Source organism: Ixodes scapularis, unplaced genomic scaffold (assembly GCF_016920785.2).
Source record: "Ixodes scapularis isolate PalLabHiFi unplaced genomic scaffold, ASM1692078v2 PGA_scaffold6__148_contigs__length_123643588, whole genome shotgun sequence".
NCBI lineage: Eukaryota > Metazoa > Arthropoda > Arachnida > Ixodida > Ixodidae > Ixodes > Ixodes scapularis.
Window position 1 is genome coordinate 81,268,947 of NW_024609881.1, and position 27,637 is coordinate 81,296,583.

Here is a 27,637-nt window from a genome sequence, read left to right on the forward strand (position 1 = left end):
TGTGATTCTTGAACGCGTGTAAAAGCACTTAGCCCTCTTTCTCTTTTTCAGCATCGTAATCAATTGTAGTTCTGACGATGAGACAAAATTCTGGTCGTTTAAGAATTATTGAATGAAACAACAAAAAAGGCGAACGAAAATTGCACCTGGTTGCGATTCCCCGAGACGAACAGCTGCGGAAGGCACGGATACGTGCAATTCCACGAGAAGATTTCGCTTCGTCCAAAAGATCCAAGGCTGAAATCACAAAAATTCAAAATCTTGAAAAAAAAAAAAACACCCGTCAATTTCAATCAAAATGTTAAAAAAAAAAAAGAAAAACACTTGAAGAGTATTTTTATTATAACGCTCAAAACGGAATCGTCTCCCCTCATTTCATCGTACATGCTGGAAAGTAGTTTTTATTTATACGAAACAGTGACTTTGACCACGCGAAAAGCAAGCTCTCCGGGTTCTGGCACGACATACAGAAGACAAGGAATGTCTCACTGCACACTGTTGAAGCTCCATGGACCATACATCTGACTCGTTAAAGCTGGTTGTTTTCGCCAGTCAGTTCTGCGCAGCGGCGTACACTTTCCATTTTCCCCGGGGGGGGGGGGGGGGGGGGGGGAGGAGGGAGAGGGGGGGGGGGGGGGTTTTGCGCGTTACATTTTTGCCATAACTGGAGATTGAAGCTAACGAAAGCACGGTAGAATTCCATTTCCCATGTGTTTTGTCAATAAAGGCAACGTGGGCGTTATTTTGTTTACATGCCGCTCCTATAGAAGCTCGTTACTTGGCACGTTAACAGCGTCTCGGTAAGAATCCCCGGGGGCTCTCCCCCCCCCCCCCCCCGCACCCCGGTCTACGCCTATGGTTCCGCGTACACAGAAAACAGTCAAATAGGACCGATGTAGAGAAGCCGGTATACTGTGCGAGCCTGGGACTGAAGAACCCAGACGCCAAGCTGACACGAGTTCGCACAGGTGCACCACGTGGTATGTACCCGGCTCGCGAATAGACTTCCGTGGCCCGTAGCTTCGGCTGTAGTTCGCCGTATACGCAGAGACGAGGCTTGTTCGCACAACTGTATCGTGCTGTTACTAGTCTCTGCTATTTCGGGGTGGGGTGGGGTAGAGGGGGGGGCGCGCGCTGAAGTTTTATAAGCTTAATGCTTGCGACTGCGCGAACGCTCGAGCTTGGCAGGGACGCTGGAAGCCCCGAGGAAGCGCTGTGCTGGGGGAACCAGTGTTCATGGCCCAGTTGGCTTGTCACAAGGATGTTACGAGTTGGTCATGACCTTTCGACTTCAGGCTGCTCGAGAGGTGCGCCATCCGAACGATGACGGACATCTCGTGCGTAATCAGGATGCCGCGAGCACGTGCTCAAACACGCCCTCACAGGGAAAACACCCAAGGTATTTAAGGGTCCTGGGAAAATAAAGAAATCGCTGAAAATAAAATGCCGCCGTAGCATAGTCAACGCCAGGAGCGCGCGCAAAAAAGTACATATAAGCGTTTGGAATCAAATAGCCAGATGTGATCACCCTAAGCAAAAGCGCGCATAAAGACACCCTCTACATGCCATTCCAATGGTCTTGAGCAGTGCGAGCTCTGCAGCCCTCGGGAACAATTGCCCAGTGGTTTCAGAAACCAACGCTGGAAAGAGAAAGTGCACTGCCGACATGCAGCGAGGAATACCGGAGTACTAAATGAATAAACAGGTCATTCGCCAGGATGGTTGTCTCCAAATAAGAAGAACCACTCGCAGGCGAAGAGAACCGCAACCACAGTACAAAGCAAGAATACTGTAAAAACAATTTTTATTCCACCAATGAAGAAAAAAAAAATTTGTTAACTTAGATTCCGAGAGGAGTCAGTCCCCAGCACACACGCGCACTCTTTTCCACAATCTCCCCGCCAAACCCCACTGCACTCGAACCTAGCAAACCATCGTTAGGGCATCGGCCCCTAGGCGCGACACCTCCGCTAAAGACACCAACATGTAAAAACCAGGGCAGTAGAATCCAATGGCCGCCGTTCGTCCACGCGAGAAAAATAAACCGCGAGAAAGTGGGGAAAGGGGTTTTAAATGAAAGGGAAAAAGAAATGAGGCGGTCGACGTAGGGACCTAAACTCCCAAATAAACAAATTACAAAAAAATAAAAAAAAAATTCCGGGATAAAAAAAAAAATGTCGGCGTATTCGAAAGAAAGTTCGGCTGTTGCATTTTTTTTCTTCGTTCTTCGGTTGCTTGTTTTTCGACGCTCCGCCGCCTCCCGCTGATGGTAAAGTGGGCAGTTGAAAGCGCTTAGAAGCACTTGCGGTGGACGATGCTGGGGCCAGACTCGTCGTACTCCTGCTTGGAGATCCACATCTGCTGGAAGGTGGACAGGGACGCCAGGATGGAGCCGCCGATCCAGACGGAGTACTTCCGCTCGGGGGGCGCGATGATCTTGATCTTCATGGTGGAGGGCGCCAGGGCCGTGATCTCCTTCTGCATGCGGTCGGCGATACCAGGGTACATCGTGGTTCCACCGGACAGGACGGTGTTGGCGTACAGGTCCTTACGGATGTCCACGTCGCACTTCATGATGGAGTTGTACGTGGTCTCGTGGATGCCGCACGATTCCATACCCAGGAAGGAAGGCTGGAACAGGGCCTCGGGGCAGCGGAAGCGCTCGTTGCCGATGGTGATGACCTGTCCGTCGGGAAGCTCGTAAGACTTCTCCAGGGAAGAAGAGGAGGCGGCGGTGGCCATCTCCTGCTCGAAGTCCAGGGCGACGTAGCAGAGCTTCTCCTTGATGTCGCGGACAATTTCCCGCTCAGCGGTGGTGGTGAAAGAGTAGCCGCGCTCGGTGAGGATCTTCATCAGGTAGTCGGTCAGGTCCCGGCCGGCCAAGTCCAGACGGAGGATGGCGTGGGGCAGGGCGTACCCTTCGTAGATGGGGACGGTGTGGGAGACGCCGTCGCCGGAGTCGAGCACGATACCCGTGGTACGACCGGAGGCGTACAGGGAGAGCACAGCCTGGATGGCCACGTACATGGCGGGGGTGTTGAAGGTCTCGAACATGATCTGGGTCATCTTCTCGCGGTTAGCCTTGGGGTTCAGGGGGGCCTCGGTCAACAGGACGGGGTGCTCCTCGGGGGCCACGCGGAGCTCGTTGTAGAAGGTGTGGTGCCAGATCTTCTCCATGTCGTCCCAGTTGGTGACGATGCCGTGCTCGATGGGGTACTTCAGGGTCAGGATACCACGCTTGCTCTGGGCTTCGTCACCCACGTAGCTGTCCTTCTGGCCCATACCGACCATCACACCCTAGGAGGGGGACACGCGCAAGAGAGCGGCGGGCGGTCAACACCAGGCGTGACGTAACGTCCCACACGGACCTCAACCCTTTACATTTAGATAATCCTACGTATCTAGTTCGGCGATCGTCCCAGGGAACCATAACCTTCCAAAGGTCCATTCTGCCAAGGTTCGATACCATCACAACACGTGCTGAAATTTAACCCGTCAACATTACGTAGCTTTCCCGTCAAAACTTGACCATTGCAGACAATTGGGCTAAAGTTCTGAAGCTAAGAGATCATAAGGTACATCGATGGATACCCTACCACAGCCCCTGCTTTATCGCAATCGTAATCTTCTGCGCTCCGAAATTATCTCCCAAGCGATATTTTCCGATTCACTACGAGCCAACCCAGATAATCCTAGGCCAAGGCACAGAGCACACGCCCCCTCCACCCTCACGCAGTATCTACGGAAGCCCAATTTCTCTCGTAATCCCAGAACCAGATAAGATCGGCTTGTAACTATGCGCTTTTACCGCACCCTCCCTCCATAAACGAGGGGAAGGTGGCTTTAATTACACCGCGGCCCCGCAGAGGAAAGCCTTTGTCCTCCCCACGAAGTACAACAGCAGCAGCGGGAAGAAGAATCTCAAGAGGCAAAAGCACCCACTTGTACGGGGTCACAAAATAGAAAGAAACGCGCGTAAAATCGAGGCCACCCGCGCCTGACATAACTGCACGCCCTTAGGGGGAGAGGGAACTATGTACGTACGCGCCGCCGAGGAATCCTCATTTAGAAGCGAGGAGCGCGCAGACGTGCCCGCTTTCTTTATCACGCTACGCCATCAGTCCTTTAGTACCCACTCGGCGGCCGTGAACAAGCCGGTCATCGCCATGAAGAAACCGAAAAATTATTCTAGATTAAATACCGAGCAGTCTCGCGCATGTCGAGCAACTAGCTCTAGCGGAAAGGGTACCTACCATTATAGCGATTCGGCCTCGGGGAGGAACTGTTCAGTGTCTAGCCGTTAGCGCCCCGACTGGGTCGGGCATTCACCTCAAGCGGCGTGCGCGACTACTCGTCTAGTTTTCAACGTGACAAATCACGATAAGAAGCTACAACACGGTAACTCTAGTTATCGCGATGTCATCACGGTGAACGTGTTGATGACATCCGCGTTTAGATTTAATCAATCGACGACTGCGGCCTTCGGGCTGTGGTCGAATTATCGCAGGTTACGGGAAGTTCTCTCCGCTAGACGCCTTCCAATCGAGAGCGCTTGCACGGCTGAAACAACGTTCGCGAATATCCGTGAGTGGGGTACTGAAGGAGAGAGCACGAGTCTACAGCCTCAGTCGTAAGAGAGTACATGAGAAGTCAAGGTACTAATGGTACAAACTTGACACCCTTAATCGTAAGGGAGTAATATAGGGATGTTCGGATCTAGGTGCTAAGGGAGCAAAAATACACTTTTGCACCCTGGATGGGGTCGGAGTAAATAAATAGTTCTAAAGGGCATCCTATGCTGCTGGAGGCCTTAGGTGTTCTGGAGAGGTGCTAAAGAGGGCAAAGGAAGGGGGGGGGGGGGGGGGGGGGGGGGGTTCTCACCTGATGGCGGGGGCGTCCCACGATGGAGGGGAACACGGCGCGGGGGGCATCGTCCCCGGCGAAGCCGGCCTTGCACATGCCGGAGCCATTGTCGACCACCAGAGCGGCAACCTCGTCGTCACACATGTCGGATGTTTAGCTGCGCACACAAAAGAGAACAGACGCCCCACCGGGTTCAAGCACGAGCTCGATCGCGGCCGCAGGAGCAGCCACTACTGTCGCGATCCTAGACAGTTAAACCACTCCAGAAAAATGCTCGACCCCTAGTGCTCGTCCAACTAACCGGAATAGTTGCCTGTTGCACTCCACACCAAGCTGCCTACATTCACTTACACCGCGAGCACGAAACGAAGCAGTTAGGCCCGCACAACGAGACAGCTGGTCACCCTTCAGCTACAATCAGCGTATACGCAACTTTGAATTCGGCGCCTCGCGCTGCAGGACACACCCACTACCCGATAAAGTCCATCGCTCCAAGCTCCCGCTTCTGATCTAGTGACGGGCAAATTAGCTAGTGAACTGAATGGTTCTAACAGCCCCACCCTCATTAGTCTCAAGCTTCTCGAGACCAATTAAGTGAGACAATCGCCTCGTTCACAGATGACCAACTGCCGAATGCTCAAGGCCCGCTGCCTTTCCAAATTAAAAGAGACCATTTTAAACAAACGCGACTCACTACTTCGCGATGACTAATTAATCAAAGTACCCCAATTTTCTAGACCAACTAGCTCATTGTCCCAGCACCGTAGACTCCCCCAATACTCACGACCAGCGGCGAAGAAAGATGCCCTCAAAACCCCACCCCACGATCAAATCCAAGCGACTTGCTCCGACGACCAAAATCCACCAAGTCGAGAGAGAAGCTTGGTAAAAGCCACGCTGGACGGAACACACACCTTGGAGCTGGCGGTGCTCGAAAAGAACAATGTAGTGCAAGAGCCGACCTCGTTGAAACGCCGAGCCCCGGAGGAGTGATGCCTCCGAACCGGCCGCCCGCCGCTTTTATCCCAGGGGGGGTGGGAACGGAGGCCGGCCGGCGGAAGCCCGCCCCCACGTGACCCGGACGTGACGTCGCGCGTGCCGCGGCGCAGCGCCATATACGGCAGCGGCGGAGCGCGCCCGAACCCCGCGGCCGCGCGAGGGGGGTTCGGCTCCTAGGCCCAAGATGGGCTTGGAAGGCTGCGAGCAGGCTCGGCGAGGAGGCTGGCTATTTCGGGCCCCGGGCACGGACCGCGGGTGGGAAAAGCCGGCCGAGCCATGTCCCGGTTTGGCCTTGCCGCCGCCGTGCGTACCCAACGGGCTAGCCCTCGTCCTTCCCTTCTATTTTTTTAATCACGGGGAAAGTATTGACCACCAACCTGCAAACTTGCGACGGAGTGGCCGCAAATTTTGCACCATTTTGCGAAAAATCCATCGAAAATGGACGCTTCTAAACTTCGCTTTTTTAAAAAATTCATCAAGCTAATACCTTCTTTTTTTTTTTTTCTTTTTTTTTTTACCGCCTATCACAATTTTTTTTTTATTTTTTTTTTTTTTTTCCAGCGCAGTTTGTTGTTTTGGAAATCACGCTCCGAACTTCGATCAGGAGTTCTAACCGATCTGTCGCCAAATATTTTCAGTGTTAGTTTGCACAGTCTCTGTTCAACCGCTTTCAACGTCGTCTTATTTATTTGTTTGTTTCATTCTCGCGAATAATTCAATAGCAAAGAACCACCTAACTCCACCAAGGAGAAAACTCGAAGGTCAGCATGCAACACCAAAAGTTATTTGCCACTCACACCTCTTTGCCTTCGGAATATTATCGGCGGAAGTGTAGCTTTGTCACTTCGAATGGTTCAACGAAGACAGCGAAGGTGTTACTAGACGCAAGCTGGTCATGTATATGCCGTCCCAACCCACTTTTAAGCCGTAGCTAAACTGGTCTCAGCTAGAACTAGGTGATTATTAAACCGAACTTGAACCTAATCTCGCTATCAAAAAACGGCGAGGTGCAAGCCGTTTCGACTACGAAGCTTTCGCAGCAAACAATGACCTTGAGGAAAACCTTTAATGACAAAACAGCAGCGCAGTTACTTTTTTCTATTAAACTTAAAGCAACGGGCTGTAACCAGGGTTGGTTATCTTCATTCAAAAGGCCGTAGCCACTATCGATTACTGTCATCGAACAGCCTGTATCCACGATCGGTAACCGCCAGAGTATCACTTCCAGCAACATCTACTTCCGTCAGATTCGATGGACAGGTACGCTAATCGCTCATTTAAAGTATCGGACTTCCTGAAAATCTGACTGAACTGTCCTCGTGATAAGAGCAGTCTTCTCTACGGAAAACCGCAATGGGTGCGGTGTCCGGCGCCTACTCAATTAACGGCAGAGATTCAATCCTTCATTTTCACTGCGTTAGCGCCTCCCACACGAGAGATCCGAACAACCGCCGTATATATCGGTTCTCTCGTAATCGCGATCTGAACTAGCCGTTCACAAAATCGTTTATTTCGCGAAGGGCTAAGCTAACCAACGTTAGCTTACGCTTTTTTGTTTAAACAACCATCGTGCTCTAAACATCGTCATAGTTGGCCACGATCTGAATGTTCGTGTTACCAGTCGTCAGCCAACGCAGACCTTTCCTGTGTATAGGTGTACCTAATTAAGGTTTTATATTATTGAGAAATGCGTTGCGCCGTGCCGAACAGCCACACTACCGCAGCGGCACAACGTCATATAGCCGCGCGTTGGTGTGTACACACATCGATTCCGACACGAGAACATAAACGCCGATGTATACGAGCCACGAATGTCGTGTAGGGATGTACTCCCTACGGCATTAAGGACGTGTTCCACCGACGACTAATTCTTGGCGAACCATTCAGCCGACGTTTATTTTATTTCCTCTCGGAGAACGTCGTGGGTGCATCATCCCTACAGCGTTTACCGGGTCGGTGTTTGCGGTACAGAGTCATCATGTCGTCCCAAAATAACCTCTCTCCCACTCGACTCAACAGCGCCGAGGAGAGAGAGAGAGGGATGTCGGCACCCACACAACATTCACTCCACTCGAAACATTTCTGTCGCGATTACTAGAATAGTGTCCGACAATTTAGTTTCATATTAAAACACACACACACACAACAAGAAAACAAGCAATGAAAAAAAAAAAAAAAAAAAGGACTGCTGTGGTTGTGCACGCGAGTGAGTGAGTGCGAGAGAGAGAGAAAAAGACACTCAAGTTATTTCACCACAATTCGGTGCAGTTGTCTACGAGCATGAATGTATATACAGCGCGCGACGCTGTTAGCACGTACTCGACTTCGGAGCCCTTTCGCACTCTACTTCGAAAGGCCCAGCACCGTAAGTCACCACATAGGTTACATCCGCCCTTATTCCACTAGAGCATGTCAGCGCCAGTGTGGGCGGTAACGTGTAACGTGTTTCAAGACAATATGTGCATAGAGAAACTGAACATAATTACCCTCTACTTCTAACCATTTCACCTCAATACGAGAAAAACCGTAAATAACGCACAAAAATCACATAACTTGGCCCCTTGAAACACAAAAAAAAACATGTGTGATATTTTTTTTCAAGTCTCGGGAAGAATATGTAAGCAAAAATGTAAGTACGTGTAACCTACTTTCGTTACTTTTTTCGGTAACGGGTGGATAGAACGTAAGCGCGTGTAACGTATTTACTTGTTTCAGTAACGAATTACGTAGTCACGTTACACGTTTTTCACGACTTAATAAAAAATCCCAACTTAAAAAAAAAATTACCCAAATGTTTTTGCGTTTTTAGGCGCCAAATTGTGTAATTTGCGTGTTTTTTTTTGTTTTTTTTTTTGTGCTGCTTTGTTGGACAAACTTTATTTAGATGGGGTGTGTGTCATTGAGCCTCGTAATTGCGTTTTTCTTTTTTTTGTTTTTAGGTGAAAACGTAGAAATATAAGGTAATCAATAATGTTCAGTTTCGCCGTGGACTTATTTTTGACATACGGCGCATATGGATACCTGTAACGTCAAAACAGTAGAAATGAGAAAAGTAACGTGCGTTACATTTGATTTGTAACGGTAATGCGTTTCGTTTTTCTTTCAGGTAACGTAGGTCGGTAACGCGACCTGCAAGTAACGAGTAACCTATTTCGTTCCTTCTTTTTTCGGTAACTCCTACAACTATGGCTAGCGCGCACCGCAGCTCGTAGTATCTGGAGCGAAAGCTCGCGCTGCAAAACCCAGGACGGATCCTGGGTTCGATTCCCACCCGTTTCAGATTTGGATGAGCATCGTACCGGCGTGCGGTCGTGTATCACTACTACTGCGTGGTGCACGTTAAAATCTAATGCTTTTTTTTTTTTTTTTTTTTTTTTGCGAGCTTGCACGATGCCTCAGCTTCACGAAATGGCATGGACGCGCCGTTCTGTGCCAGTTCGGGTGTGACATGTTCGAAGTCACTTTCAATAAAGACGCGTTTAACGATAGTAATTATAGTACGTAACATCGTAACGCATACCGCCCAACCTCATTATTTTATTTTTATTGTGTTGTTTTTATTGTTTCGATTAATTCTACCGATTTTATTTAGAACACAGAACTGCGAAGATAAACAAAACAACGCTCCGTAAACCGCTCGAGTGACGCCACAAAAATAGAACCGAAGACCGGTTAAAAAAAATTATCGTACAACAAAATTAAAAAAAAAAAAACGCATTTAACTACTCTTACAAAACAAAGAAAGAAAAAAAAAAACCAGAAGGAAACCCTACCGAGCGAGCATCCGAAAATCGCATTCTTGACCTTGATTCTTTGAAGTTACCGAAATCACCGCGTAAAACGGGTAGCCGTACCTTTGCCGTTTCTTACTTTGCAGAGAACTATTACCGGCGCCTAAGGTCTCCTGGGAAAGGGAGCAGCAAAGCGCACGCTTACACCTTTTTTTTTTTTGCTTCTTTTTATTTATTTTGTGCGCACTTCCGTAACTATTACCCATAACTACGCGTCCCTACTACTTCACGCCCCCCCCCCCCTTTCCCCCCTCCAAAAAAGAAAAAAAGCCTCGTTATGTCGATTACAAGAAGGAAGAAAAAAACTGTTGGGTTCTGAACTCGGTCGAACATTACTAATGAGCGCAAGTGCAACACAAACTAAAAAAAACCTTGTTCGTTTTCTTTTTTTTCTCAGACTGTACTTGTTTGTCCGCTCCAACAACACCTGATTTGGGCAGCTCCGAAATTACGTCATAAACAATCACGCATCGTCGTCGTTATTATTTTTTTTTTTTCCTGTCGTTTACTCTTCCTACTCATACACGAAATGTGTACGCCATAGGATTCCGTGCGTGTAATTCGCTCGGCATTCCAGCGCACGGACATTCCGTCAAATCAGCCGAGCATCGAGGAGCTTGCTGCCAGTGTTGTAGCACTCGAGAGAGTTTTCCCCAACTATCGGGGTCACGTGGTTTACGGGCCGCATTTGCAGCACGAGCTGCGAGGGGACGCCGAAAGCGTCGATCGCCTAAAGACGTCTCCGCCTCCGGGATGGATGGATATTAATAGCTCTACCGTTTGGAAGGAGGCGGCAGCTTGCGCCACCTAGCCCAGGTCAGACAAACATACGATTCCTCCCGCCCTTCTAATAATAAAAATGTTCCTTTAAAAAAAAAAAAAAAAAAAAAAAGACGTACGACGCTGGTTAGGAAGTTTAAATCCGTCGAATTTCGCCGGGAGTTCGAAGGTTCGCCAAACCAGTTCGACAAAGTTCGCGACATCCCTGTCACGTGTCCTCGGTTTATGCCTCTCTCAATCTGGGCGGCCCTGGTCCTATAAAAGGCTATTTGTTTTCCCCGAAATTCCTGTCTGTTTCGCCCTAGTTTGTGCAATGCCAAATGTCTGGATTTCCCATCAGTGGTTGCACTACTTAAGTGGCGATGTGGGCTAGTTGGAACTTGGTTCATAACTGAAGAAAATCAAATATAGCGCGCTAAGCGAGTCTCGAGTTCGGTTTGTTTTTCGCTGTAATTGCTCGTGTTTATTATTTTTTTTTTTTTTCGGTTGAATATTTGTTAGTAGTAAGTTAGCGCTTGCTCTGCCTGCTTCTTCTGCTTTGTTCTCTGCGTTTTGCGCGCTATATTTTCTTCGGTGCTCGCTGCTTTCCCGGTGTTTTTGCGCCATAAAACCTCAATCAATCAATCAATTAAATTCTCGCGTAGCGACCCAAAGTGCAATTGCTAGCCCGGCGTGCGGCGGACGATCGCCCATCAAGCGCGCTCGCGTCTAACGCTCTTTCCGGGGGAAGTTCGGGAAAAAAAACGAAGGCAGCCTCAACACGTGCATTGAATGCCCAAATCGACACCCGAGCCCAGGGAGAAAAGCTGACGGGCGTTTCACAGGCTATCAACGTCAGGGATTCCATTCCGAGAAGTGTACACTACATAAACAACGAAGGGAAAAAAACAAAACAAACAAATAAACACGATATCTTAGTACCGACGATTGTCCACCATAAAGCAACAAAAAAACCTATCGAGGGAAGCGGATCAAGGTCCAGTCAAACAACCCCTTTCTTTACCCGCAAAAGAAAACGCCAACAGAATCGTAGGGATTAATCAATCGGTCGGCACACTCGTCGCAGCTCAATGGCGATCTCGGCGGGAGCGCCTGCCATCCGATGCATCAAACCGACAGCCGCCCCTCGGCCAGGGGAGTGTGAGTCATCGATGACGTCACGCCCGCTCCCCCGAGACGCGTCAGTCACCTCTTCCCAGCGCGCAGACTCTGCAGAAGGAACGCACTAACATTTGTTTCTTTTTTAGTTTCCGATGTAGGCAAGCGCAACGGATTCTTTTTCGCGGTCAAACGGCACCGTGCGAACGGTCCTTTAAACCGGTAAGGTCCGCTTTACGGTTTTTACACGTGACATGCCAGACCAAAGGTGTGCCTCAATATTTACGGCGATGTGAACGGGTTTGGGTCTTTACTTTGGAGGCAGCTCTTGGAGCGGTCAAAACCCAATTTTGAAGCAGCAAGAAGAGCTGTTGCGGCATAAGCGCACACCTCATTTTCATTCGCATCGCCGCGAAGATTAAATTAGGATTCACGCAATGGCCTGCTTAGCCGCGTGTAGGAGCACCAGCACGGTAACAAGACGACTGATCAAGGACGGACTGCCGCGAATGGTAATTTTAGGCACAAAATCTCACTGATGTTAGAATACAAAAATTTTAAGCGCCTACATTTAGGTTTTCTTCGAGCTCTAGAGGTTGAAAGAAAACTGCCCTTCTTAATTCAGATTAAAAAGAAAAGCATAAAAATAAATTTAGACGAGAGTCAGTATTAATCCTCTTGCAATATCAAAGTATCCCTGCAAAATCTCAAATTAAAAAAAAATAAGATGCCCTTAGGATATTGCTGTTCATAACATAATGAGTGTTCACTGGCGGTCATAGGTGTGGAGCTGCGCGACTGGTGAGCGCGTGCTCACGGCGAGCATTCAAAGTTCTTTTTCGACGTGGTTTCTAGTTGTACGTCACATACGATACCCAACTACCCACACCAGAATTAGCGGCTCGAAATTCGGTTTCTTTCCTCCAGAAAACCGCCGATCGAGAACTGGCCGGTTTGAGTCGCACTCCTCACACTCATCTCCGTGCTCACAGGCCGCTTCCTAAGGTTAAGACACAACCACCAAATTTCGCGAGTCATCGAAGGCACACACTCAATATTAGAGATAGAAGAAGAAAAAAATGAAACCCATTCTTTGTGAATTAAAAAAAAACTGCAAATATGTCGAATGAAAAAAAAAAAAAGTTTCAAACAAAATTGGAAGCATTCTGTGCGTTCACTGCGCAATTTTCAACATGGCGTCGTATCGCGTATCGTGGGACTCACGGGCTGTGACGCCGGCCAATCATAGCCGCAGGATTTCTCGCCGACTTTTCCGCGAAGTGTCCAGATTAGGGCCCCTGGACGGCGATGGCCGTTCAGCCAGCCAGTCCCGCGAGTCCCCTTCAGAACTGTCGTTCGCGTTACCGGTGAATCTGTCTTCCTTCGAAAGAGGAATTTGGGACCGATCGAAAGAATTGGGATTCATCCCGTACGACACGCCCGACCACCAAGCGGATTTGCACGAAGACGTCGCCGAGCCGTCGCCCCCTTCTCGTGGCTGTGAAGACATCGCTCGCGCTAACGTCAAGCCCGAAGTGCGTACTTCGAGTTGAATATGCACGCGTACGTTACTGGGTGCGAATGTGGCCATGCAATGCGTGGTGATGCCCGACTTCGAGCCTAGGGAGTGCCTTGCTGGAGGGAAATCGGCAGCAAACTTTCCCACCTACAGTCGACCGGCTGCATTACTACGAACGAGACTTCCACCAGTACCTCAGTGGAAGGGTGACCGCTTCACACGAAATGGGCTCGGGTTCGATCCAGAGTTTGGGTGTACCATTTTTCTTCATTTTTTTTTTTAGTCCAACATTTCGCAATAATTACACTTTTTCTTTTTTTATAGAAATAACTATTGAAAAAAAAAATGTGGACGAAACGGTCCACATCCCTGTTAGACACTTGCGAACTCAATGTAGTCACTTTCCACAAAAATGCAAGGGAGCATATAAATCGGGTAGCGTCCGCTTTCCGAGGTGCCCGTAAATGTTTTGCAGGAATTCCAGACATTGGTCCCGATCCCATTGATCTTTCGGAAACTTGTGCAGACTCTGCCGCACAATGCCTCTTTCGGATGGAGGACCTGTGAGGCAGCTCTTCACGAAACATATTGGGGCATTCTTTTTGGAGCCGTTCACTCGCATTCACCACGGGCACCACTTGTCATTTCCAACTCTTCAAACAAGCCATCTTGAAGTGCAGAACAGCGAGCGGAACAAACATAACTGCAAAGCAATCGCACGGCAAACGGTTCCCGCAAAGCATGTCGTCTGGTGCGCGCGAGCAAAAAAAAAGAAAGGGAAAAAAGAGAAGCGCATGGTCGGGTGTAGTAGCCACGTGACTTCCGGCACTCACTCTCCCCTTGCGCGAGCAATTGCGATTTTTGGCTTCATTAAAAATATACGCGACTCTGTAGCAAAATATTAATTGGGTAATCTTCTGACACCATATTGAATCGCCATATTTGGGGGGAGGGGGGGGGGGGGGTTCCTTTAAAGTGAGCAGAGCTCGTTCTGCACGCTAAACATCGACCTCAAATATGGCGCCCAGATCGTTCCACTGAAGTGCTTCCGGCAGACGCCATCTTCAGAGTTTGTGCGTATGGCACACGTTTCCCTTCCTTTCGAATGACACGAGCCCGCGAGTGCCGGGACGGGAAGGTCGTGCACGCTGGGCTGTGGTGTGGATGTGTAAGCCTCGGAAAGGCGTGTATACAAGTTGAAGCTTTATTCAGAAATTGTGCCACGTCTCGTTCTGGAGGAGTGCATTTCCCCCCTCCCTCCCCCTCCCCCCCTCCCTCCCTCCCTCCCTCCTCCCCCCCTCCTCCTCCTCCTCCTCCTCCTCCTCCTCCTCCTCCTCCTCCTCCTCCTCCTCCTCCTCCTCCTCCTCCCCCCCCAAGCTCGCGGGTGCGCTGCGGCGAAGCAAGACACGCAAAATCGCGATGACAACTCCGCGGTTGTCGCTCCACTGCAGTACATCAGTGGGGCGAAAAGCGCACTCAACGATACTGACTACTAACTGGCCAGAACAAGACCACGAACGTGAGAATTACTGCGAAATTTCTCGAGTACTGGCAGTGTTTGCAGCGAAACCAAAACGAATAGTAGGTTATTTGAGGAGATAACTGAAAATTCCGAAGAACCCGCACAAGCGTATCGTAACAATCCGGCAACGTAGCGAGGCCCGAGCTATTTTATTTTCACCATCATTAAGTTTTGGCGCAACGTTGCAGCAAATTCCCCAAATTTGGTACAATGCATACCAGGATGTAGCGGGGTAAGGCCCTTTGGCGCAGTTTGGCGCACAAAGCACATCACTGTGGTTGTGATCCTGGCTACTTTCAATGACAGATGCAAACGACAAACGCGTGTAAGTGCACGGTGCAATTGACGTTCTGGCATTACCCTAAACCCATTCGCATGTCACCAATGTTACCCACATTTAAAATAAATAAGAAAAAAAAATAATGTAGCGAAAGTGCAGTTAAAGTTACCGTATTCGGAGTAGGGAAACACAACGAATTCACTTCACTGGTAGACGAAAACTTCGTGAAGGCCTAAGACAACATTCGAACACCCATGGCGTTTTTGTTTCCTGTCCCCACTTTTTTTCCCCCCTAAATAAATATTTAGAATACCCGCCGCCTTTGACACGTCCAATTTAGAGCTGCTTAAGCTTGTCAAATATAAAAGTAACGTTATTATTAAAAAAAAAAAAAACAAAAAAAAAAACACCACAGTTTTATTATTTTTTAATGCCACTGAACCCCCGGTATTCCGTAGACAAAACATCCGCCGTCCCTCGTGTTGCATTGATCTCAACTTTCAGACATGTTTTGTTTTGCAGGTGAATTTGTCCATCTCGGTAGAATGCGTCGCTGTTCCTGTACGGCGCACACAAAAATGAGCTGCTGTGCGTAAACGAAATCAAAAGGCGCCGCTGTCGTATCCCTCTTCTGCCGGCTTTAAACATGCATGTTTGTATAAGCCTATAGGTGCAAGGTGGCTCACCACTAAGATACCAGCAGAGCGTAGGAAGGTACACGAAGAGAGAGAAAAGGGCAAACACAGCAACTAGCTCAGCTCGTCGTTTCACATGTAATTCGCCCACACCAAGCGCTTCGCAAGGCATCCCCTTGTGTTCTCCATCTCGTTGCCTACATAACTCGGCGTTTACCCAACACATGGCACGTGGACTGTATACGTTACGTAAGCTTCTTCCATCGAGCAGGCTGACCCGAAACGACCACATAACGTATATAAATTAGGGCTGGACATCGATTCAATATTTTAACCCGATTTATCGCCACCCTTTCATCGATTAATTACCCGAATAATCGGTCTCGTCCATTTCCATGCATCATATATATATATATATATATATATATATCAGGGTGTCGAACCGGAACCGAACCGAAAACCGGAACTGAACCCGAACCGCTATATTGTTATCGCGATGAACCCGAACCCGAACTGAACCGGAAAAAAATAACGGTTACCGGCTCATGTCAAAACGGTTCGGCCTCGCGCTGTTGACAATAAATGTGCTATCAATGCCATTTGTTTTTTAAGTGCCGTCAACTGACACACACCTCGCTTACATATTTTTCTTCTGCACTCAGTCTTAGGAATATAAACGCTGCATTCATGAATCTTGACAAACGCTGCATCCATGAATCTTGACATAGGAACCAGTATTGCGCTGGTCGCGGCTTGCACGGAAGAAAAAGAATTGGAAGGCTGTGAAAAAAAAAAAAAATCGCGTCACGGGATTTTATTTTTCTACAATCTCGTAAATCCTAAATGCTGCTGTGTGCTCATTTCATAACACGTTTCTAGAACGCGCGAGTTCTTGAAGCTTGCTTCCATCGGAACGAGAAAAGAAAAGGCTGTGGAGTTTGATAATGTTTGAGGGAGACAAAGAAATTTTATTTACAGTTGAAATGAGAATTCATGAATTATATCTGCTCTTCGCTGCCCCAACCACTGGTCAGAGTATATCGAGCTATGAAGTGTCAAGATTTACATGCCGTATTTTTTCGTACCGGAAACTCGATGTATCCCGTTTCGTATGTGCTGATTTCAGATGTTTCATTTGTAATTTATTTTGATGTTCCAATTTGTCATTTATAATTTCCGAACCGGTTCGCGAACCGGTTCAGCGCCACGAACCGGTTCGCGGATCGAATTAATCGAACCGGAACTGAACCGGAACAAAATACATTTACCTGAACCTGAACCGTAACCGAACCCGTATTTTTTTCGGTTCGACACACTTGTATATATATATATATATATATATATATATATATATATATATATATATTATGATTTGCTTTTGTTGATTATGTGATAAAGGGCTCAATATGCAATTTTGGTTATGAATCAATCACGGTGCGTAGTTGAGAACAGTTCAAAGACACACACACTTCAGCTGCACGAGCCAAAGGGGTTCGTGGGTATTCTCCGGTAAGAGCGGCCTGCTTCGATTGTCTACGATAGACCCTGCTGCGCTAAATGGACGCTCGAGCGGCGTTGAAATGCCCGGAATACCTGTAACCTTCTGCGCTTAGTTACAAATCTTGGCCCTACAGTTTACTTTGGGTTAACATTTCACCTGAAGTTTGCCCTTCAGAAAGGTGTTCTCTTCCCCGTCTGCCTAGTGAAAGCGTTTCTTTTTGACCTTCCTCGTGGGTCGTCAGAATATTACCGATTAAATTAAACGCGATTAAAGCATTCATCCAATAATCGTCAGGTTAATCGACGAATGGTCTAGCCCTATTATAGGTGCATTTCTCTCAACGAAGAACGGGCATGCCATTTCAACGTTTGGCCACAGTTGTCTACCCCACTTTCCCCGTCAGAAATGGTATTGTTGTCTTCCACCCGTTTTGAACGATTATAAAATTAGCCATAATTTCTATTAAGCGACGCAGAGCACTGACAATCTGTCGCGTGTTTTAGGATTATAATACATGTGTACAGCATGGGAGATTGTCTGGAACCACTCAAAAGTACTAATTATACGTTCATAAAACTGCACAATTTTCCGATTTCTCTTCGTACGTGTCAGCAGTATAGTGTTACGCGACATGGGGTCGTCGGGTACGAATTGTACCCCAGCTTTCGTCTCCAATTCGGGTGCAATCGGCGCCTCATCGATCCCACACTCGAACCCCATGCAGACTAATGCTGCGCCCGAAGCACTAACAAAACAACTCGTGTTGTTCTCCTGTGTTCAGTTCTCCACGTAGCCGCCAGGGGCGTGACGGTTGGGGCACACTCGCTAGGTGGCGCGAGCCGCCCCCCTATTCAAAGGGTTCGGCCTCATCCATCCATCAGTACAAGCTAGGGGCAGACGATACCATCCCCCAATAATAACAAAGTCTGGTAATCACCCCCGTCGGTTCGAAGAAACCGAGTACGGAAAGGGCGGCTGGCGCTTCGCTCCGGCGACCGTCAGCGTCGTCTCTGACGCACTACTTTGCAAGGTCTCGGAACGCGGTATCTGTCAAGGGCATCCCCGTCGCAGACATGACTCGACACTTTTTTGGCCCCTCGAGGTGGAGACAGAGAACAATGGCGCGAGACTTCGTCACTTAGAAACTCGTACACCTCATCAGCTCGCGACTACATGCACCCAGCGTCCTTTACCGCGTCGCCGATCAAAAAGTCTCACACAGAGCTATCAAATGGGCTATGCTTTTTCGAGTATCGGCGCCTCGTTCCTCGATTACATTGTGGACGCCCACATTTGTTGTTTAGTGTAGAGCGACCAAAAACTGCCTACAATTAAGATTTAAAAAAAAAAAAAATCGGGCAGAATCAACTACGTTGGAGTTGATTCTGCAGACCTAACTGAAAGAGCCGCGGCCGGTCATGCGTCAGTGTTCCCGCTGAACTTAGCGGGTAAACTAAATTGGCGTTTACATCGCGTGTTATTAGGGGCCCTAATATGGACTCGGCGGAAAAGTAGGTGAGAAATCGGGCACCCGCGATTGGCCAACGCCGCACTTGACCTTGGCGCCGGCCCATCAGAGCCGTCGGATTTGTCGCCGATGTTTTTCGCCAAATGTCCAGATTAGGACCGCGGGTCACCTGACGTCATCTTCCCCGCCAAATTTAGCGGGGAAACTAAGGTGGCGTCGAGGTCGCGTGACGTCAATTTTCTCGCTAAATCTAGCGGGTAACCTGAATTTGTGAACACGTCACGTGACATCGAGTCAAGTGACGACATTTTCCCCGCTCAATTTAGCGTGGAACATAAACGACCAGAAACATACCTCGAAATAACCCAAACACACTTAAGAAAAAAACTTTTTGAGCTTTAGATTTGGCGTCGGGAAGATCGGGCGATATCGCTTTGCTCTGTCGCAGACTGTTCTAGCTTTTTCTGCTCTTTCAGATAAACGTTTCGATAGCTGGTAACCATGATCTTCCGGAGGATATCGCAGCCGAATTTGAACTAAAATAGGGACTCTTTTTTTCTACGATTCCACATGGCACTGCGGGTGCTGTCTTCTTACGTGTCGCTACTCTAAAGGCTATAGATCACACATTTGCGTTTGGGTGTGTCGTCGCCGGCATTACGAAAGGCTTGGGATCGCTTTACGACCAGAGAACTCTTAGAGAACACAGCGGCGCGCCATCTATCGGGCGGCGCGCCATCTACCGAAGATCTCGTACATTATTTATGAGATCAGACTACGCGGCATCTACGAAAAATGGTCGCTCCTCGGAATCATTTCGAACCTTTAATAAAAATGATGCGTAAAAGGCAAAGAAACGGAGGGGTTTTCAAACCCCGGCTCGCGGCGTCCTTTACAGTGACGCCAAGCCAACGGCCCCTAACTACAAACGCAAAAATAAACGCGCGTAAAAAAAAAAAAAAAGAAACGTTGCGACGCGGAAAAATGAACATATCGATAGCGATAGAAAAAACTGCATCCAAACGCAGGTACTCCCGCTATATTATTTTTTTTTTCTTTTTTTTACATTCGTAGCTACGTCAAAATTCCTTCGCTTTCTCATCTAAATCGTGCCTATAGTGTCCTCCCTTACAAAAATTATCAGTGAGTTTCAATTGAATTTCTTACGTATTCTATAAGAATACAGAAGAAAGTCGATTAAACGTGATTGATAATTTTTGTAAAGGCTGTGTCATAACTATCGAATACTGCCAATACCGGATTCACCAGTATCATTGCGCCAAAGTTCCTATGCACTTTGATTTATGCCTGCCGAGTTTTCGGGGTCACAATTGTTTCATAACGTCACAATGAAGCAACACGATGCATTAAAAAAAAAAAGTAATATGTATTAATCTTAAAATGTGCGCTCTAGTTTATATTTCTCCGTGTAGAAGCCTATCTAGGTTTCTACCATTTCCTCGTTTCTATACTATTCTTTATTTTCCGGTCCTCCACGCTGCGACACTTCCCCAATGTGGCCCCTTAGCCAAATCGTTCAAAAACCTCCGGGCTAATGTCAAAAAAAAAAAAAAAAAGGCTACATTAGATTAATTTTGCGATCTCCAACTACCCAAGAAAACGCCAACCAACCTCAGCTCTTCTTGTTTTCTCTCACCGGCGGAGAAGGAAGTAGGCGAACGGGCGGATCTCTCCTTTTTCTTCACTTCGAGGCCCAGATCGTTAACCTTGGCAATGGCGCAGCGTACTTTCCACTTCCCTCCCCCACCCCCCTGCGCGAAAACGTTACCTCGACCTGTTTCGCCGCGCGTATGTATACGTGATCACGTCTTCTTCCACGGCGCGTCTTTTCCTAAAACGGGCTTCTGAAGTCGCCGTCGACGACTATCACACCCCCCCCCCCCCCCCCCTCCCCTCAAAAAAACAAAAAAAGACAACAACAACACCAGAGACTTTACAGTTCCGCCATCTCCGTCGGACGCAGCCGAAATAACTTCCATATTACTGTCGATCAGATGGTTCGAACATAAAGCTTGCAACGGTAATAATAACAATAGAAGATTAAATACAAATACAGAACCGCGACTAGCACCAAGTTCCGAAAAGTTTTCCTCCGTCGGTCGAGATACACCGGGTTTTCCCCTGTAAGCGTCGGCGTTTCGGAGCTCGCCTAGCAAGCGGCATCGCAATTCACCTTTTCCGACATTCATTGCCACTGACAAAAAACCAAACAAAAAAAAGCAATTTTTTTTTTCTTTTTTTTTACATGTGGAGTTAAGCACGCGATTTATGCCTTCCGTCGTGCTTCGGAGTGTGCGGGCGCGCAATGTGTGTATTTATCACGTCCGCCGGATAATAACCCTGAAATCGTCTTTGCCGGCGGGCTTAGCTCCCCCAGTGTCGACACTCCCGATTTCCCAAACTCGCCCAAACAATGTTTACCGACGATTGGTCGTCGGTTTACCCGCACGTACCGAAAAACACCGCCACCACCGTCACCCCCGGGCCTCGATCACCTGGTTTTTCGAACACAGCAGACGCGCATATTGCTCAGCAGAAGGGGGGAGATCATTCGTTACCCCGGCAACGGAACCTAAAACGGTGCCACGAAACTTCGTAAGATACTCGCGCCCATTCCGAGAACCCACCCTATGTCCCCACTTATTACATTTCTATCGGCTACACGACTACCGTTATAACTGGCCGGGAACTGTACGAGCCAATGAGTGCGCTGGGAGAGGCTGCAACGTGCCGTCATAATGGGGCTCAATCGTACAAGGAGACTGGCGCGCACAATCAAAGCAACCGCCTAAAAAAAAAAAATAATAATATTAAATAAACTAATCAAAACGATAGCTTGAAATTCGGAAGGAAAAAAAAAAAATACGCACAACTAAGGTTGTCCGAGGTTCAAAACCGTGTCGATCGGCTTGTAGAATAACAGCAGCCACCGTTCGCACCGACAGGTTCTACGTGGTTACCGGAGCAACTTTATTGGGCAAATACTGGCAGCCCTCGGGACATTGTAGGTGCGATTGCTCAACGCAGCCTTAGACTGTAATTAAAGTCCCAACGACTACTACGCCCCCCTTCCAAAATCACCCACAAAAACAAACAAAATCGAAAAAAGTGCCTAGGCCTTGCCAAAAAGCAACCTATTATTAAATCCCCAATTTCGAATGATAGCGCTACTACAGGAAAGGTAAGCGGAGGTTGTTTTCTACTTGTGTTTTTCTGCATCCTTCTTCACAAAACAGATATAAAAAATAAAAAAAAAAATAAAAAACTTTTTTTATTACGTAGCGCTTCGAAAAAAAAAAAAATATATTTCTGCCTCGGGCGGAGGATACACGGCAGGACGTCTAGACGAAGCTCAATTAATTCGCACTCCCCGAAGCGTTCGTCACTAAAAATCAAACCAAACTACGATTTTTTTTTCTTGTAGCAATAAAAAAAAAAAAAAAAAAAAAAACTGATTTACTAGTTTCTAGAATTATATTCAAATTCGACAATCTGAGCGTGTTCGGTATCCAGCTAGACACTTATCACGCTTACAAAATAAAACAATAACGTAGAACCTTCAATGTGGCGTGTCCTAGCTCATTCGAACACATGTGGCACAACCACGCGAAGAGAAGTCGTCTCCCCACTTAAACGAAATTCTACTAATAAAAAAAAAAGGAATAAAAGAAGGCGAGTACCCCTAACCACTTTGGACAGCCAGAGACATCTGTCGACATGACTGGCAACGAATCCTCCCCAAACAAAATTAACAAAGCGGCTGAAGACGACAGCAGACTCAATGCAGCATAAACAACGCTTAAAAACAAAAACAAAAAAAGAAACGGGAATTAGTTTGACGGCGCGGCCATCTTGTAAACTTAAAATAGCAGCAACCGCTTCTCTTCCCCACACTTTGCTTGCCTTGTTTCGCTAAGTCGCAACAGAGCTACTTCTCCCTCGCACCATCGGCACAGCAAGGCAAAAGTTTGGTGAGCCTTTCATTTCTTTTTCTTTAGGTTTTATGTTTTCTAAGAGAAGGGGGCGGAACAAAAAATAAACAAACACGGAAAACCTCCAGCGATCAATCGGGTCACTTCAGTACCTCTATATATAATTCCTGGACCATCAATATTCCTGTCATGTAATTCGTGAACCACAGTCTTTCTGATGCTTACGTCCTGGACTGCCCATTCCTGACATGCGGATCCCGAACTATCATACATTCCGGGTATGCAATTCCTGAGCTATCATTCTGATATGAATTCTGCACTATCATTCCGACGGCTTCTGAATCACTGCTCTGATACGACCATTGACCAATCATTCCGATCTACAACTAGGGGGCATCAAGCGCGTGCTATTGGAGAGCGGTCACATATACGTATGTGTTGGGGACAAATACACCTTGCTTACGAGATGAAGTACGTTTGCCTGTATGGCGACAGTTTACACAGAAAATATTCACATCTTGTTGTCAGTGCAGGTTGTTTGTAAGTCGACTTATCGTGTGCCATGAACCATAGTTTTGACGCTTGCTAATGAGCATGCATTAACGGCAAATGCACAGCTATGGCTGTCAAGTTCTCCTCCCATAGGAAAAGGGCGATACAGTAGTGGTACGCAGCAGCAATAATAATAATAATAATAATTTATCTTTCGTGAAGTGTCTCCCTCCATGACGGAGGGACACCGAGGGAAGAAAAAAAAAAACCTGCACAGACATAGCTTGACGACCCTCGGCACCCCAGTTTCGTTAGAGGAACAGCTCCCAGTCAACATGGCTTATTAGGCAAGTTGAATAGCCGCGGCGCCCTTCCAACTTACTCTATCCTCAAAAAAAAAAAAAAAAAAAAGGTTAAAAGATAACTAAACTATATCCGCTAATAAAGCACCTAATAACGAGGCAAAAAAATGCCCGTATTTTACCCAGCTTCACTCTACTTCTTTTTCTTTTCTCGTCTCGTAACATGCGACAAACGGTCGAAGACCGGCGACGAATAATGGATAAAAACGGCTCCACCGACCGGCGCGGCCGGGTCGGTCCCGCCCCAATTTTGGACATGCCAAAAACCCCGCGCTCAGCCTCCTCTCCCGACTCCCGGGTTAGAAAGCACCCACAGGGCTCAGAAAAACCCCGGTCCGAACCCCCCGCGCCTCCCCTCCCCGAGTAGACAACCGAATTTAGGCCGCACCTCCGCCGCCGCCGCCAACGGCGCTTTTCGCCTCCCCTCGGCTGGCAACTGCCCAACTCTCCTTCTCCGCCTCCTTCGCGTCCTCCTCGCCCACCGACAAGATGGCGACCGCCAGTCGAGCGCCCGTCGTCTGCTAAGGCTGCGATCGGCATTCGTTGCAAAAGTAGACTCGCACTCGACGCTACCGCCGAATCGTGGGATGTTTTTAACTGACGACGACTAAGACAGTCAAGTGAACAGTCGCCTACAATGTTCGCGAGCCGTACGCGTCGAAAACTACGTTAAAACTTCGAGAAGCGCTGAACCCAGGTAAGCCTAACCGATTCCGCGAGCCTTCATAGTGAGCGCCCCACCTAACCCTCCACTTGCGCGTCACTTAAAGCTTAGAAGAATAAAACAACGCATTAGACGAAACAGCAGAATAGCATTCCAATATTTCATTATAAGAGATAAACTAACGCTGTTTTTTAACTTCTTTTTTTTTATCGTTATTTCCAAATGGCGTATAACTTGCACACACATCCGGATAATGATCCCGTTGTACCGGTACGAGCTTAAACCCATTTAAAAGAAAGCTGCACAGCGCTACACCACTCACATTTTTTAACACGCTTCTTTTTTTCTTAATTTCCTTCGTGACTTTTTTTTTAATTTTTAATGGGTTTTTGGATTCTCATTTCCTGCGAGTTAATTCTAGCACGTAACGCCTCGTCTACTTTCTTTTTTTTTTTTTTTTTTCCTTTGTCTGATGTCGTAGCGATAGGAGCCCGAGTTCTACGGTCGCTGTATCTATGCGAGACAACTAACTTAAAGGCCCCCAAAAGCAGCAGCAAGTAGCCCCTCAAGGTCCCAAAAATAGATTAACCCAGTTCGTCGCAGACCTGGTCTGGAAGAGAGACTTGAATGTCGCCGAGCGAGGAGTGCTAAAATGCCGTCTCTTCGTGTAAACCCTCCGGTGATGCTTCCTCATTTAAAGGGAATTCAGGATAGAAATAACTCCAAACAAAAAAAAAAAAAAAAAAAAAAACACAACTTTTTGGGATTGTTTCATGACGGCGCAAGAAGTGGTGCTTATGAAACCCGGTTGTCGGAAACAGCAAAAAATATGCTTTCGGCGTCTGAAACGTGTACGTTTTGATAGAATACAAAATAATTCACCGCATAAAACAATAACAAACACTCCCAGTGAAGCGATTGGTCGTAGTCATTTCGGAGCAGCCAAAACTTCATTTTGGAGAAGGAAAAAGCTTTTGGAGCACAACTGCACACTTCATTTTCATTTATATCACTGCAAAATGTGAGGAGGAGAGACGGCAAATATTAAGAGAACAAACACTAGCTGTTTAGTTGCGTATGGAAGCACCAGACACGGTAACACGACGACGACTGATGAAGGACAGCGCAAACTGCCGTGGATGATTATTTTAGGTACGAAATCCCACTGAACAAATGTTCAAATACAATCATTTTGAGCACCTAGATTTAGGTATCCTTCAAGTTCTAAGAGGGGTTGAAACGAAACTGCAATTCTTAATTCAGACAAAAAACAAAGCATAAAAAATAAACCTACAAAAAAGTCACCCCGTCTCGCTCTGGAGGAGTACCTTTTCCCTTAGCACGTGAGTGCGCTGCGGCGAAGCAAGGCACGCAACATAGCGACGCCTAGTTCGCAAAATTGTCGCTTCACTGCAGTACACCAGTATGCGGTGAGAAGCGCACTCAACAAAGCTCCACCAGAACATAACACGAGACTTATCGCGAAACTTTCGAGTACTGTCAGTGCTTGGTGCGAAATCAAATCGAATAGCACGTTATTTGAGGCGATTATCGAAAGTCCTGAAAACCCCTGCAGCTGTTATATTTTCGGTAGTATTGAAGTGAACTTAAGCCCTGGCGCAATGTTGGCGCAAATTCCTCACATTTTGGTCAAATGTAGCACGGTAAGAACTTTGGCACAGTTTGGAGCAAATGGCGCAGCAATCACATCAGTGCACTCCCTGATTACTCGCATTTTTTTTTTTTTTACAAGCATCTTATTCATTAGTAAAAAAACAAAAAAGAAACTATTAAAAACGTTATCCGGCTTTATTTTATTAATTTTTTTTACGTTTTTTTTTAGCCATCATCACTATACCTAAACCAGAGTTTACGTTTCGTTCTATATCTTTATGCACATATCAGGCTCTCTGTCCAGTCTGAGCTGTATGCACTAGTCACTCTAGTCTGCACCCTTGACACTTCCAAAGTTTCAACCTCGTGTTTCCAGCATTAAAGTAGAAGCTTAGCACACTGTAAGCACCACTAGGCTTGCATAAACAAGAATTAACAAGAAAAAAAAAATAGCAAAACTGTGTATGAAAGAACCTCCGATAACCTGGTCACACAGATATAATTGCTTGCACATGATGTCATTCCGCAGTACTGTAGGTACTCACGACATCGCAAAATGACTAGCACTACTGCAAACGAAATTTACATTTTCCCGTAGACGGTTGTCTCAAATGCATTGTAAGCTTTTTTTTTTAAAAAATCGGCACAGATTTTTTTTTTTTGGGGGGGTGGGGGGGGGGCGGGGGGGGGGGGGGCAGTTTTTAAAGGCATTTGCGGGGAGGCGAAATCGTGGCTGGAGCATGGCAATGACATCAGGGGTTGTAAAAAATGACCGCCAACATTTTGGGGGTATTCCGTGCTTGCATGCCACGTGATTTCAAGTCGGGAAACGTGACGTGACCGGACTCCACATTTGTACAACACCGCGCAAAAAGGGATATGATAAGAATTCTTTCAAATAAAACACACCCAACTACCCAAATGATCTTAAATAATCGTACCGATCTGAGGGATAGCTTCAACTATGTCCAATCACTGGGACCGTAGACTCGGCGAAAAAAACCTCACACTTGTACTTTTTTTTTTTTTTTTTTACTTTTTTTACAGCCAAACCGGCCTGCACTTTTCAGCTGAGCCAGTAATCGCAGTTAACTCTATGCGTATAATCCATATATCAAGACTCATTTCGACTTTTCAGCGGCGTGCCAGAAGAGTAAAACTCGGTGAAGGCCCGAAAATGAGGGAAGCAAACGCAAAAGGTTCATTGTCCACGGGGGCATTGCAGCGCTCGCATTCAGCAACGACCCCAGGAGCATTGCTTATGCAACTGCACTAATTGTGCGAGCAAGCAGAGATAATATTGGCACTTCATTTATAGTAAAGAGGCTGGCGTTTTTTTTTTTTATGAAGTCTCGTCCGTGGCACCACATTAGTCGGAGGAAATGCTAGGCCTAAAAGACCGGTATGCCGGCTCGGCTTGACGCATCGGCGTCTTGTCGGCCACCAATGGTCGCCTCGCAGCGGTGGCACTAGATTGGGGAATTCGGGTTCGCTTACCTTATCCTAAATTGGAATTGTCTACAGAGTGTGGGCGCTTTTTTTCCCCGGCGAGGTTGTCGACAGGCCGTGCAACGCTGTTCAACGACGACAGAGACCGTCCGCAAAAGCGTTTGTGTGACAAGGAAAGGGGGAGAAACATTAGCAGACGGCGCAAGCGATCAGGCGAGGAGGACCCGGTCGCTCTAAAACCAGACGCGGTCGTCGCGTTCTCGACGGAAACTCTTTCGAGATTCGACGCGTTCTAAAGGGCTTTCTTTGTTCGGCTATGCCGTCGAATGAGGAGAACAAGGCAAAGGGACTCACGGTGGCGCCAAATGGGTCTTGAAACACGCAACACGGGCTCGATTTGACGTTCGTGGGTGTCGTGAACGCGACGTCAAACACCGACTTTTCCGGGGAGCCCGGTTAGGCGTGGCGTACTTCCAAATATGGTAAAGAAATCCACCGCGCGCTCTGATTGGACGAGCGCGCGCCTCGCCGGCTTGAGCTGGCTGCCCCCGCCGCCGGCTACCGAGAAAATAAAAGATACAATGGTTTTTCTCTCTGGTGCCTGCCGCTCCTGTTTTGGGGTGTTTATTGTGAGGGCTTGCTTTTGT

At 47.5% G+C, this 27,637-nt stretch overlaps 1 protein-coding gene across 4 annotated transcripts; it reads right to left on the reverse strand.

Moving 5' to 3' along the window:
- Nucleotides 1-1,787: 1,787 nt before the first annotated feature.
- On the reverse strand, nucleotides 1,788-27,482 carry LOC115332227 (actin, clone 403). 4 transcript variants are annotated; one of them, XM_040500660.2, is made up of 3 exons: nucleotides 27,345-27,482; nucleotides 4,882-5,020; nucleotides 1,788-3,297 (listed from the first exon to the last, which is right to left on the reverse strand). In XM_040500660.2, exons 2-3 carry the CDS (start codon nucleotides 5,005-5,007, stop codon nucleotides 2,293-2,295), a joined length of 1,131 nt encoding a protein of 376 aa, XP_040356594.1. In that variant the 5' UTR covers nucleotides 5,008-5,020; nucleotides 27,345-27,482; the 3' UTR covers nucleotides 1,788-2,292. The 4 variants fall into 4 exon arrangements, with proteins under 4 accessions (XP_040356594.1, XP_040356593.1, XP_029850485.1 ...); XM_040500659.2 differs by having other exon boundaries at nucleotides 27,039-27,384; XM_029994625.4 differs by lacking the exon at nucleotides 27,345-27,482 and adding an exon at nucleotides 5,778-8,043.
- Between the last annotated feature and the right edge of the window lie 155 nt (nucleotides 27,483-27,637).

Bases quoted from the DNA above. Each gene is read 5' to 3' on its own strand.
- LOC115332227 (XM_040500660.2), bottom strand. From the start codon at position 5,007: ATGTGTGACGACGAGGTTGCCGCTCTGGTGGTCGACAATGGCTCCGGC. The intron at 3,298-4,881 runs GTGAGAACCCCC...TCCCCCTCCTAG, and splicing joins TGGGACGCCCCCGCCATCAG to GGTGTGATGGTCGGTATGGG.